The 13,792-nt window shown below is 40.5% G+C and overlaps 1 protein-coding gene across 1 annotated transcript; it reads right to left on the bottom strand.

Moving 5' to 3' along the window:
* Positions 1–1,363: 1,363 nt before the first annotated feature.
* KATNAL1 (katanin p60 subunit A-like 1) lies at positions 1,364–13,789 on the bottom strand (the record flags this gene model as incomplete). Its single annotated transcript, XM_009072398.1, has 7 exons — positions 1,364–1,758; positions 3,520–3,646; positions 5,979–6,113; positions 7,104–7,230; positions 8,098–8,256; positions 13,058–13,163; positions 13,671–13,789. Coding segments are annotated over 7 exons (972 nt in total), but the record flags the coding sequence as incomplete, so codon positions are not given.
* Between the last annotated feature and the right edge of the window lie 3 nt (positions 13,790–13,792).

A 13,792-nucleotide genomic window follows, 5' to 3' on the forward strand; every position in this document is an offset into this window, starting at 1 on the left:
AAAAAAACCAAACCAGTGTGCTGAATTACTGACATTATTGGGAACTTCAAAGAACTAGTAAAAAGGATCAAATAAGGATATATTCCCATTCGAGAGGAGGTGTCATCTCCTTCTTACTCTAGTCTGTCACATCTACCTATGCCACTAGGAGTCTCATCAGAGAGCCAAAGGGCAGAATACCTACCAAACTGCACAGCAATTCACATCCACCAAGACACTTCAGGCCTTGCTCACAAAATCACAAAAAATTTGCTTGCATATTCCTCTGTAAATTTCATCATTTGACTGCTCCTTCACGTTCCTACCACAGGAAACCTTCATATGTCAGACTCGCAGCCCGAGCCTGTGAAAATTTCATATAGTTAGCGTGACATTTATACTCTAGGCAGGATTTCTCTTGCTAGAGTTTATAACTCAACCCTTCTCATCCCAGCACTTGTATGAGGGAAGACACAGTTCAGAACATAAATTACATCAGAACATTCAGATTATTTTCCAACATTAATAAATCAGTAATATTTATATATTTTTAAGAAATTTTCATTTAAAAAATTAAGCATGAACAGTTCTACAACACAAACAAGTGTAAGTCCCATTGCCTAGTAAAGCTAGGAAACAGTTCATATATTCAGTTCATATCAGAAGAAGTGGAAGTTCACAGCCACGTGTTTTAAGGACAGTCTTGCATTTTAAAGACAGCCTTGATATTAGTGTCTTTACTGCATTTAACTCTTAGTACTTAAATAATAACAATAACCACATCTAAATAGCACAGACAACGTATAGGATGATATATAAGCATAAAAGTGCAAGGTCAGTGCCTACTAGTCAAACTTCAAAGTGTCTACGGGTCAAACTAAGTTCAGAGATGAAGCATAAACCAGACTGAGAGCAATCAATGCCTTTTTCTTGTACTCTCATTTCCATCAGAAGTCCACACAGGTAACACCAATCCAGTCTGAAGTGACATCCATTCCAAATGGATGTACGTGAGAGGAGAGCCAAGCCCATGTCTTGATGGAAAACTGATTCTCATTTCCTCTATGTAATGCCAATTAATCCACAGGCTTTGCTCTGACTATCCAAGCACAGAGAGAGACAATAGTAACTTGGATGCCACATTCAAGGAAGGCAGAAGCAGCTCAACAGAAATGTAGCACTTAAGAGCAGGGTGTACAGTAAGCCCTTGTCTCTTCCTCGGGAGTCACATCCCCCAGCTGATTTATTTATTCCAGACATGAAAGATGACAATGAGGAAGTTAAGTAACACTGCTCTTCATTTGAAAAATAAAAAGATTACCCTCACAAGTAGCATATTCCCCTTCCTGATAGTCTTATTTTACTATTTCAGAGATAAAATATCTTTTACAGTATCAGCTCATTATTCTGTTCATTCCCTTTAAAGGCAAATAAAGTTTAAAAGATCTTGTCACCAGAAGGGGGTGGGATGAGGGCAAAGGCAGACCTTTTATTAAGCCATTAGAAAGATTTCTAACTCGTTTTGCATGTGAGAATAACAAAAGCCATAAAACTCCAGCAAAGGAGAACTGTCACTGAGCTTAAGCAGATCCAAACTCCGCCATCCATTTTTCATACTTCTCCAGGTCTGCAGCAGAAACAGATTTGGAGATTTTCTTCAGAGCCAGCTCAAAGTCCCCCTTGGTAACAGGCATCTGAAGCTCCTCTTTAGAAAGTGCACGAATCTCTTCTGGAGTTAGGCCATTAATACGTCGTCTCATTGCCATTAAAGATGCATCCCTGGAAATACAGGACAACGTATGGGAGCTAATCGGTAGCAGCATGTGCTGTAAGCCTATGAATTTTGATTGTGTTCTCTTGCTAGAAACCACTGGTAGGAATGCTTAAAAGAGCATTTATTTACCACAGAAGATGCAGTTCACATCTTTCTTAGCCTCCATGTTCCCGGATCACTACATTAATTCAACATAAAGAATGCATTGGCACCAAAACCCATTTAAGCATATGGTAAATGTGAAGAGATAATTAAAACTACAAAAAATTGAAAATCTTTTACAATGATTCATAGATATGAAATTTTACCACTTCAGTGCAGGAAAGGGCAGGGTGAGAGATGAACTGCACTTAAAGACTTTATTTTTTTCAAGTAGTCTGGATTTTTACACCCCATTCCTCTTAGGTTTCAACTTTCTTCCCAGTGTAGCCCCAAAGGACAGTCAGCAAGTGCTTGGGGTGCAGCCCAGCTCAGTTGCCTCTTTTCCCATAGCACCTGACTCTGTAAAGAGCAGAGCAGGAGGCGTTGCTGAGGCCATTGCTGCTTGTGGCTTTTCAAGCTCCACCTTGTCTACAACTCCCTCCCCAGCTTGGATACTGCCAGCACAGCCCACTGCTCATTTTCTCACACCATGGCCCACAGGAAGTCTGAAATTACATTTTCTCTTTCCCCAGGTTTTTTCCCAGCAAGGACTAACACAGGCCTTAGACAGAACAGGTAATTTCACTATACTACGTGACACACACCAAGTTTTCAGAACCCTGGAATGATTTCACATTTCCAGAAAAGCAGGGGGTGGGGGGGGAATCCCAAGCCACAGTATTATAGGAGCAGTTTCTCTTGACACAGCTCTTAAAGGACATAGACTATAGACTTCCTTTCAGTAAGTTTACTCAAATATCTGTCCTCCCCCAGAAAAGACTTGTTTGTCAAAAATGAAACAAACTGTGGGACCAGGATGGAAATTAATTAAATAATAATGCTAGAAACTATCTCTATCACCCTTGCACCTAGAAGATTCAGGCAGACACCAAGACCGTGCTGCACTGGGGGCTGTCCAAACAGCACATAAGAAGCCCCAAAGAGCCTCTACACCCTCTACAACTCCCTGAAAGGAGGTTGTAGTCAGGTGGGGGTTGGTCTCTTCTCCCAGGCAACTAGCAGTAGGACAAGAGGGCACAGACTCAAGCTCTGCCAGGGGAGGTTTAGGTTGGATAGTAGGAAGAGATTTTTTTATGGAGAGAGTAATCAGACATTGGAATGGGCTGCCCTGGGAGGTGGTGGATTCACCATCCCTGAAGGTTTTCAAGATGGGACTAGATGTGGCACTTAGTGCCATGGTCTAGTAACCATGATAGGGTTGGATTTGATGATCTTGGGAGATTTTTCCCAACCTGACTGCTTCTATGATTCTGTGGAAGGAATTTTTTTGCATCACAAAACTCCAGCTCTTAAGCTAATGGAATTTTTAAAAAAAAATATCCAAGCCTGTTTTGCACTACATTAACAAATGCAACTACAGTAAATGCAGCCAACAGTAACATGAAATTTGCTCAGAGAATTTTTTTCTCTTCAGATCCAAGAAAACCACATCTCACAGAACAACTCCATAGTCTTTAGACCTCTCCACATGACAGTCATACATGATTCCAGTAAATAGATTTGGGCCTCAAACACAGACACTTAGCATGGCTTTAGCTGTAGTGGGTACTGAAAATTATGATTTTTGATGCAGTTTTATTTGCAAATTAAGGGGAATGAGATACCTGCAAACATTAGTGATGTCAGCACCAGAATAGCCTTCAATCTTCTCAGCAATTTCTTCAAGGCTGATGTCTGGATCCAGTTCTACTTCACGAAGATTAATCCTAAGTAGTTCTGCTCTGCCTTTTGCTAGAACATAAAAATACTTGTTTGAAGACTTGCAAGAGTTATATTTAAAAAAAGATACAAACACAACTTAGATTTTTCAGTGAAAAGTACAAACAAAAGAGTTCAATGTAAGAAAACGGAGCTAACAAATCACAGCAAAGAGTGCAATCAGATAAAGTATACGGTTAAATGCAGCATATTAAACCAGCATGGTTTAGAGACATTTGCAAAGTCATATGTCATTAAAAATGTCTGTTATGTCTCAGGTGATAAAGTATTTGGTCACATACTACCCAAGGGCATAAAAGCACAATCCTACAAGTGTCTGCTTCTTCTCACATCCCTTTGGATTCACTTGCTGTTCAAGAATCTGATTGCATTTTACTCACACAGTTTCATTAGAACCACAAATGAGGATTCTACTAACAGAGCTTCAGACAGCAAAACCCACTTAACAATAGGCTGAACTTTAAGCATATGTTTAAGCAGTTTGCGCAGTTGGGACCCAAGAAAGCTGCTGAAACCCAATAGAAAACAGATATATTAATACAGCAAACATATATTAATATATTTACAATACAAATGTCCTGATATCCCACTTTCATACCCAGATGCAGTGTGCACACAGTGATAACCAGCTGTGTAAACGAGCAGTTATGCAGCCAGTTAACCATTCTTCTGGCAGAGGACATGTGCACATGTGCATTTGGGTACATATGTTAAGCAGGTTAAGCTTGTAAGAGGGAATTCACATTTGACAGCTTAGGCCTCAGTGTTACTCTGCACAAGGGTGGTAAAGAACAGGACAAATGGTTTCCTGGCTTTTACTGTACAGAAAAATATGCCAGCTCAGCATCTTTATTCCCCCAGTGACCAATTTTTATGACCTAGAGAAAAGGACAACCACAACAGAAGCAGCCGCAGTAGCAAAGGCTAAAAGTCTTAAGGATATGTCTAATAAAACACATTATGTTTTATTTATTGATGTCCCTAATTATTATTATTTATTTTATCTTGGAGGGAGGGGAAATACAAAAAAAAATAGAAAGCTTGCCTAAAGCTGCTGTTTTTGCGTGCTCTGCAGAACTGTCAAGAGCATAGACTTCTCCATCACACACAACTGGCACTAGCTATAAAATGGGGATTTATTATTTGCAGAGCAAAACGTGCATACAGCATACCTGCAGAGTGTGTCCTGCATCAGAGAACATTCTCTTAATCACTGCTATGGGGCTAAGCAAGTTTTTGCAGTATTTTGAAAATGAAACAATACAGAATATATGCTTGCATCAAATTCCACAATATACAGATGTATATATGGCATATTATATGACTTTTTCAATTAAAATGTCTGACCACATCACAGCAGTTATAAATGCATCATTCAGACTTGCCCAGAACAGCACAACGTTGTTATTTACAGAATAGATGCAACAGAACGTAAGATTGGAAATAAAACCGAATCCCACCTTCTATGTTGTCCAGGGTGTAATACACTGTGTCAAAAACCAATCTGGTTTAATTAGAAACAAGAGGAAGAGCTGATCGGATTTTAAACTAATTGGTCATAAAGACAGGCATCCTGTTAGGAGCTGTTACTGCCTGTAAGCTGCAAAGACAAGCTGTAGAACTATTAGGTGTCCTTAGACCTGCTAAACTCACTCGCAACTGCCGTCACCACCAGCATGCATCTTGTTATCTTGAGTGCTCATGCAGGGAGATGAGGCATCCACTGTACCAAGAAGAAAGGAAGCTACGCAAACTTCAAGTGATAGGAATCTCAAAATTAATAGGACAGGTGAATGACAGCTAGGAAAGACAATACAAGCTGAGCCGTCTGAGGGCAGGGAAGCAATCAGCCTGCTGCATTCTGAGTGACTCAAAGCACAGTAATAAAGGCGAGCAAGCAGTGATTTACAATGAACTAAGCCTCTAAGTGAAAATTCATGGATCCACTTCTTTGCATTTGTCTGCAAGGGCATGGAGTGCATTTGCAATACTTGTGAACATGTCCAAAGGCTGCCTTTGATGATCACTCATGGACTGACTGCTAAACATTTAAAATAATTCCAGGCTCATTAAAAGTAACTCTCTTTCAAAATGTAAGAACCCATCAATGGGCTTGCAGTGAAATGCTGCAGCTCTTTTGTTTTTATGCCCCCAAGCAAGTAGTATTTTTTTTCTTTCTCTCACTCTCTTTGAAAAGAAAGTGACCCAGACAAATGATTAACCCCTGAATTTCACTGCTCATCACAAAACCATCAAGATTTCTCACAAAACTAACTGTCCTGCAGTAATCCTAAACTCATCTTCCAAAGATCATTTGAAAGGAAAATGGTCGTAGCAAACATACCTGTGGGCAAAGGTATATAAATCCTCTTCTCCAGCCTCCGTCGGAGAGCTTCATCGATATCCCAGGGAAAATTTGTAGCAGATAATACCATAACCATCTTGGAAGGGTCATCATTTTCCAGAGCACCACCTACCCCTGCAAGCATAACAGTTCAGAGCAATTTCAGTCCACAGCTTATTCATCGAGATGCTTGCTGAGAAACACTGCATGGACAAACATTGCAAAAGTCTGGACAAAGCTAAGCAACAGCCCTGCATAGTCCTTAGTGCTCCTTTCCAAACTTCTCATAGCTTAAGTGTCACAAGATCATCATTATCACAGAGAGAGGGACAGTTCATTCTTTTGCTGAGTCAGGGGAGGGCTTTCTTTGGCAGTGCTAATGACACAGCCACATGTGACTGTAGCCCTACTAGTCCCACTGACAGTGTTACCTCTGTCAAATCTGGCTATTAGAAGAAATAGGAATCACTCCTCAGCTTACCAAATGAGGACTGCAAATAAATTAACACTTAGGGGCAAATAAATTAACACTTTGGGGTGAAAAGTTTCCTACCCTGAGTTTACCACAATGAACCTGCAAATTTGAGAACAATATAAATAGCAGTTACACAATAGCTGCAATACAAAAGTGGCTGTCAAACCTCTATACCGTACAACACTGCTCAGATGATCATCCTCATTGTGTGCACCTGCGGAAAACAGGTACTAAATCTGACTTAAAAGGGTAATATTAGCTGCCACCATAGAACACAGCAAAATCAGGTCTCACAATGGGGTTCCAGACCTGGAGACTCTAGCAAAGGGGAGAAATTTGTTTAAGTTGAATACAAATTAAATACATGCATTAAACTGCACAAATCGCCATTATATGCTTCTAGCATCTGTCTCTCTTTAACATGAGTTTTCAACTCACCATTAAAAAAATAACCATTTTAGAAAAAAACAAAGCAGAACACCCTTTTCACTCACCTGCCTTTGAACATCCCAAATATACACTAGTCTCAAGTTCTGACTTATTTTTCCCCTATCCATAAAGCCAAGTTTTCCAGATGGCTCAAGTTCTTACATTCCCACCTGTAAAGAAACAGCAGCCTAGCCCCAAACCCGGATCTAAGCACTCGTTACCATCCATCTGCACAAGCAGCTCTGACTTGACTCTGCGACTGGCCTCGTGCTCGTCAGATGTGCCTCTGCGGCTGCAGATGGAATCTATCTCATCGATGAAGATTGTTGTTGGAGCGTAAAACCGTGCCTGTATTCAAATGAAAACATCGCTATTAAGGCTGCAGCAGCAAGCACAGGCCCTCATCAGACCACAACCCAGTCCCACTAGACATACTACATACGTATCTTCCCTGCCTGTCACAAGAAAAGAATTCCAGATCTTGATTTACAAACTGTCTGTCATATGCTGAAGTTTATACACTTTAAATTGTACTCCTGGGGTCTTTCAGTGTTGGTTGGCTTTCCTCAGCAGAATGGTTTCACAAAGGGGAAAAGGAATACAATCACAATCCAGGCAGTTTTCTTGTTCAGGTTTTCTGCTGATGAGGGGTAAGCATAAGGGACAGAAGGGAGCTCAGCTGATCTCAATAGAAAGAGGTTTTAACTGAGAGTATTACTGAAGCGCAGTGAGGATCCCAAAGAGGTGAATGACTCTTCAGTATAAGTCCACACAGGCATGTCCTTCACATACCCTGCATGAGGGACTGCACCTATAGCTTCACCAAGAGGCTTGTGACCATCACTCATAACAGAAATGGAACTAAAACATGTATTGCTTCTAGAATAACTGTTCCAAATCCCTTCCAATTTCAAAACTACTTCTTATGGAACTGTTATACCATAACCGAGTAAGAACTGAATTTCTGTCAAGGTCACAGCTCCATAAAAATGTCAGGAAAATGCTGTTGTGAACCCAGATGACGAACCATTTCCTTCTTAATCCTCAACAACATACCATATATGGAAAGACAGAGATTATGTTTTTTATAACTGGTTGAGGGAGTGTCAGTTCAATGAACTCCATGCTGCCAACATGCTACTGGCAGGGCAGGAAACCAAGAGTGATGCCCTTTCTCACCTTGGTGATCCCCAGATCACATCATCGAGGACATACCATTTCAAACAAGAGGCGGACCAGCTTCTCAGACTCGCCTCTATATTTAGATGTCAGTGTAGAGGAAGACACATTGAAGAATGTCGTTCCACATTCTGTAGCAACAGCTTTTGCTAGCATTGTTTTGCCAGTGCCAGGAGGACCAACCATCAGCACACCCTGAAGGATGAGAGCAGATGTAATGAATGACAAATAAAGAAACTTTGTCATTGGTACTCTACACTACATCTCAATATGAGCCAAGATCTGGATTTAAATTGTTTAATAACATAATTTTCATCACTGGAAAACAAAAGACAAGACCTCTGCTTTCAAGAGCAGTGTGGAACTGTTCTGTGACTTCTTACTGCTCTACTGAAGTCAGAACCGCAAAAGTCAGTAACTGTTGCTGCACCTAACAGCTAGGACATGGACAAGAGATTTACATCTCTTGCGCAATGTCCTGAATTCCCAGGCTCAAGGAATGCCTTGCTCTGAATCAGACAGAGCCTGGACTTGAACTTAGGCCTTTCCCAGCTCACGAGGGGCTGCACAGGTAGATGAAGACAGTAAATTCTTTTTTTCAACAGAGGCCCCATCAGGAAGAAAGGTTCACAGAAACAAAAATACTTCTGCAGTAAGCTGTGTTTCCTCAGTAGAGCATTCTTCTGTAGAAGAACATTTTCCCCCAAAATCATGACAATGTGTATGTATGAATCTGGTTGATTTTTACATTTAAGTATGCATGAGAGCGTTCATTGAATACAACAGTTTGTCATCTTGCTTAATCTCCCTATCTCAATACCCCTATGGCCATACTATTGCATCTCAGCAATTCCTGGATGAAACACTATCCTCATCACACTGGACTGCAGTGCTCTTCCTGTTTTACAGAGAAGCAACTTTGGCTCATGTGGACTACTGCTCAGTTCCACAAAAGCCTAACATGAACTTCAGAGATTATTCAGAAAGCTTTAAACTAGAAAATTGAACTGCAATTGTCAAGTCCCAAGTTGGTACCCACATCATCAGACTGTCTTTCCATCTATGGTCTCTGAAAAAGAAAGGAGCATACACCTCTGCAGCTCACCACATTTACCCATCAATATACAAGCAGGTTTTTGGCTAGACACACAGTGCCCTCAGAACCCATGTTAAGACTGTAACTGAGACAGGTTAATCACTCTTGATAATATTTCTAAATACAGTCATCTTTATGGGTAGTCTTTCCAAACCATTCAGCAGCAGTGCTGGAGAAGGACAGTACACTGTTCCAAGTCTGTATAGCACTAGAATAGGGCACTGTGTTTTTAAGTACATCAGTGAAAATGCAGTGCTCAAGCAGCTTGGGGTGGGATTTTTCCCCTCACAACTGCAAGATCTTATTACATAACAAGAGTTTTCTAAAATTGTACTGTATTGCAAGGGTAATCAAATTAGTTAGAGTTAGTATTGCACATCATAATGTGCTTTGCAATTAATAACTTACATTAAATGCCACAGCAATAAAATATCTGTTAAATGCAAGCCATATAGAAAATTAGATTTCATCTGTTCCTCACAAAAATTTACTTCAAAAAGCACACAGAATGACATGGAAGAGATCTATAAAAACAAATCAACCGGGGACACAATTATTCAAAAATGTACTATTCAAAAGCAATAGCCTCTCTGTACTCCATTTTCCATTAACTCTTAATACCTTTATTGCCATTTAACACTTAGCTAATGCAAGCTCAACATACATTCATCGGTAAATTAAGTTAGAAATGTTCACACACCATCTACACAGCTAACAGTCCAATGTCACTCCTCAGGCTGCCCAAGGTTTCCTAAGCTCCGGAGCAGCAAGCATAAAAAGTAAATGAACTCTTTTTCTCCCCATGAACATTCAGACATTCAGATTTGAGTTGCTGCACAGTTACACTGATACTATAATAATATTGCAAATACAACCCTGGAGTGACCGGGCAAAAATTACCCAGCCTGTGATATGCAGGTCAGAGATGACTTACTGTTCTCTCTGAGTTTCAAATGTGTTTATTTAATATTTTAAAACAAGCTTCATTTGTTTTCATCACACTCGACCTGTATGCTTGACAAACTGTGTTTACTGCAGGACCTGGTGATACAGGTGACTAATGACATTTTTTGGATATTGATTGAACCCTCCATTATTAAGGAAGGTCAAATTCTGGCTTCAGTTACACATGCTGCTCACTGCCGAAATTGAAGCCTGTCGCTTTGCACCTCCTGTGTAAGAATTACAGTGAGCGTTACCTTGCATGTGATACTGGTGGCATTATACATGCGCATAACACAGGTGCAAAGCAGCCACACCAGGTGTAAAGTCAGGGGAAAACCAAGCTCTCTGGGGATAAAGACAATAGAAATATCAGTTTAAAAAAAAAAAAAAAAAAAAGAAGAAAAGAACTCAAATTCTCAGCAAAACAAGATGTGCATGGTTGCAAACAGAAACGCATAGGATCAAGTTGCTCTTTCTCGCTGCAAACTAGGAGGCTGCCACTTACTCACTATTTAAAATCCTTGACAAACACAAAGACTTCTTTATTCTTCCTCTAAGGCTCTGTTAATCCAAAGTATTCCAATAAGAAGCTGAAATGCACCGCAGGGAGTAAGTGTTTTGATGAAATCACTGCAGGGTTACTTCTTGTTGTTGTAACAATCACTAGCAGAGCAGTGGGAAGCACAGCGAGCAACCAGGCTTTCTTGGCACAAAACAGTTCAGAGAGAAAGAAAGAGCAAACCCGTGGATACTCAGAAACCCATGGCTGCAACTACACAGCACCTGTGTTGAATCAGGGAAGACAGCTGGCTCCTTCAGACAAGGCACCATCCTCTGAATACAGGCACAAACTGTGAGGGCTGTCTTGGGAATTGTTCTCAGGAGAGTCTGAGCATCCAAAACCAGCTTTGGCTGCCTTTTTCTGTGAATTATTGTCCTGAATTCCTAGGCTCAAGGAATGCCTGCTGCTACACTGATTACTGCAAGAAACAGCCTTCCCTTCAATACTTCTCATCCTTGTAGCACAGTCAGAGGTCAACAGTAGGGAAAATACATGCTGTTCTGTGTGAAAAATAAATTCATGAGTTACAGCTTCACAAGTCACCAGGGAAAAGGCTAACAATGAAGACTCTTCATGGACTCGTCAGAAATCAATTTGCATTTCAGACAGAAGAGAGGAAATAATCTTCGAATTTTTTTTCCATGTCTACAACCACCTGGTTTTCAGAGGTGACACTGCTCAGTAGGAAAAGATAACCTCACGCAAAGAGATGGAGACTGTAACTCTTTAAAAGACCAGGCTGTTGCTCCTTTATCCACTGCCACAACACTTGGAGAGTGCCAGTGGCACTTTTCACATTTCATGCAGCCTGTTGAGATACCTGCCTTAAAGACAGATGGCAACTACATCCTCTAGGCATGTTAACAGGAGAAAAAAAAATGCATAGCAGCTCTTCACTCCCTTACAAGATTTTGAAGACTGGACAGATGGGGCTCCCATAGTCTATAATGAGGTATTGATCAACTTCCTCTAAGTCAAGAGGAAAAGAGAGATATTAAGCTGTTCAAAAGACACAGTCTCACCCTACTTGTGTAACCCACAATTTCTAGGCTCTGTCCATGATGATAGCTCAGTTAACCTTAAGGTTAACCTCAAGGCCACTGGTACTGACCACAAGCACTCTAAACTCCAAAGGCCCTATAGCCTGGAGCTAGGTTTGGGCTGACTCTAGGTTTGGGTTCCCTCCCTGCAACTCACTAAAACCTCCATGAACAGCCCTGAAGCAGCAATCTTCCAGCTCCTGCTGGGTCTGTCCTAAGTATAAGCCAGGGAAGCACAAGGGCCAATCAGCAGAACACAGTACAAGCGTTAGTAAAGCAAGATCCAACATACACTGCTGAATAAGCGTACTACACCACAGAAACTACTCACTTACAAAGCAAATCCCTACACACTGCCTTGCAGACTCAGAATGACAATTTGCAACACTCCTTTTCCCCAGTAATTTTTCTCAGTAACCAAAAAGGCCTTGTGTTTGACAAGTTGTTTCCTAAACAAGTGTCAATCCATCCCACATCAGAAGCAAGATAATTTTGTTTGCTGTTAACAGAAGCACTCAGCAATCTCCTCCCTCCTTTTTCTTTTTAGCTCTAAGCAAGGCCCAGACTCAGAATGACAATTTGCAACACTCCTTTTCCCCAGTAATTTTTCTCAGTAACCAAAAAGGCCTTGTGTTTGACAAGTTGTTTCCTAAACAAGTGTCAATCCATCCCACATCAGAAGCAAGATAATTTTGTTTGCTGTTAACAGAAGCACTCAGCAATCTCCTCCCTCCTTTTTCTTTTTAGCTCTAAGCAAGGCCCAGATTGGGCTCACCTCTGGTCTGTCAGCCTAGGCCCGCTCAGTCCTATATCCTTCCAGTTGCCCCACTAGTGACTCATTCTCCTACTCTGAATTTCTCTCCATCCAGCAGCAACTATGCCCAGCTGCAAATGTAACTGCAAAGCTAAATCATCATTCAGATTAGCCCCCTCCCTCCAGCCAGCAGCTTGCAGTCTGAGCAAGAGACAGTTGGCACATTCGAAACAAAACAGTCCAAGGACTGCTTTCTTCTGGGAAGTGATGACAAATGGTCACCATAATCCTATGCAGAGCTGACTATTAAGCATTTCTGCTTCAGTCAATATCCCCTATATGCTTACATGTATAGGCTGACATATAGATAGTATTATAACATCAACAAGATATAACTGAGTAAATACAAACAAAATCTTATTTACTGTAAGGGCTGCATACACTTACAAGTGTTTCTTTCAGTGCATTTTATATGACTCGTCATGAGAAGATTTCATGAACAGATTTCTGTTCTTTCCCATTTACCTTTTTAGCCTTCTCCTACAGGCATCCACACATTAGAGCCACAGACACACAGAGCTACAGCTATAAATTCCCACCTTCCAAGGTCTTCTGATCCCTTTGAAAAAATCAGGCATCCACATTGGAAGAACAACAGCTTCTCTTAATAATTTCTTGGCTTCTTCCAAATCTGCTATGTCATCCCTGTGGAAGGTAAAGAAACTTGTATAAAATTCCCGTACAATGATATTTCTTCTACCTTTATACAAGAAAAATAGAAAAGCTTTTCACTTAGTACCAGCTCTTTTAGCATGCAAGTAAATGCCTCATGAGAGCACTTCTGTAATCCTGTGACCTAAAAGTGAATCCTCTTTTGGAAGACAGGGAAAAAATTATTTTCAACTCAAGCTACCCAGAGCTGCTTAATTAAAAATTGTTTTGGACAATGCGAACACCAAAGCAGTATCTTTAAAGTTCTCTGGAGTATATGTTCATTTCAGCAGTACCCATAATGGATGTACTGCACATAATATCAATTAGCAACAAAAGTTTAATTGTAATCAAATTAATAAACTGTTAAAAGCAAAAGACCTTGTTTTGCCTGTCTGTAGAAGATTATGTTGTCTCCCTATTGAAAGAGTTAGAAGAAGGATAATTTCTCTTCTTTTCCACACTAGCAAAAAACCACTTGAATTGAGAAAATCATCATACCAATGAATACTTGGATTCCTTGATACAATGTCTCTTTCAAGAGCTTCGATCAGGTCTTTGTCGTAACCTGCTCCATCAAATTTTGGAATTTCCCCATCACCAAATTCCTGGGCTATTTTCTT

Source organism: Acanthisitta chloris, unplaced genomic scaffold (genome assembly GCF_000695815.1).
Source record: "Acanthisitta chloris isolate BGI_N310 unplaced genomic scaffold, ASM69581v1 scaffold35063, whole genome shotgun sequence".
In the NCBI taxonomy this organism is placed as follows: domain Eukaryota; kingdom Metazoa; phylum Chordata; class Aves; order Passeriformes; family Acanthisittidae; genus Acanthisitta; species Acanthisitta chloris.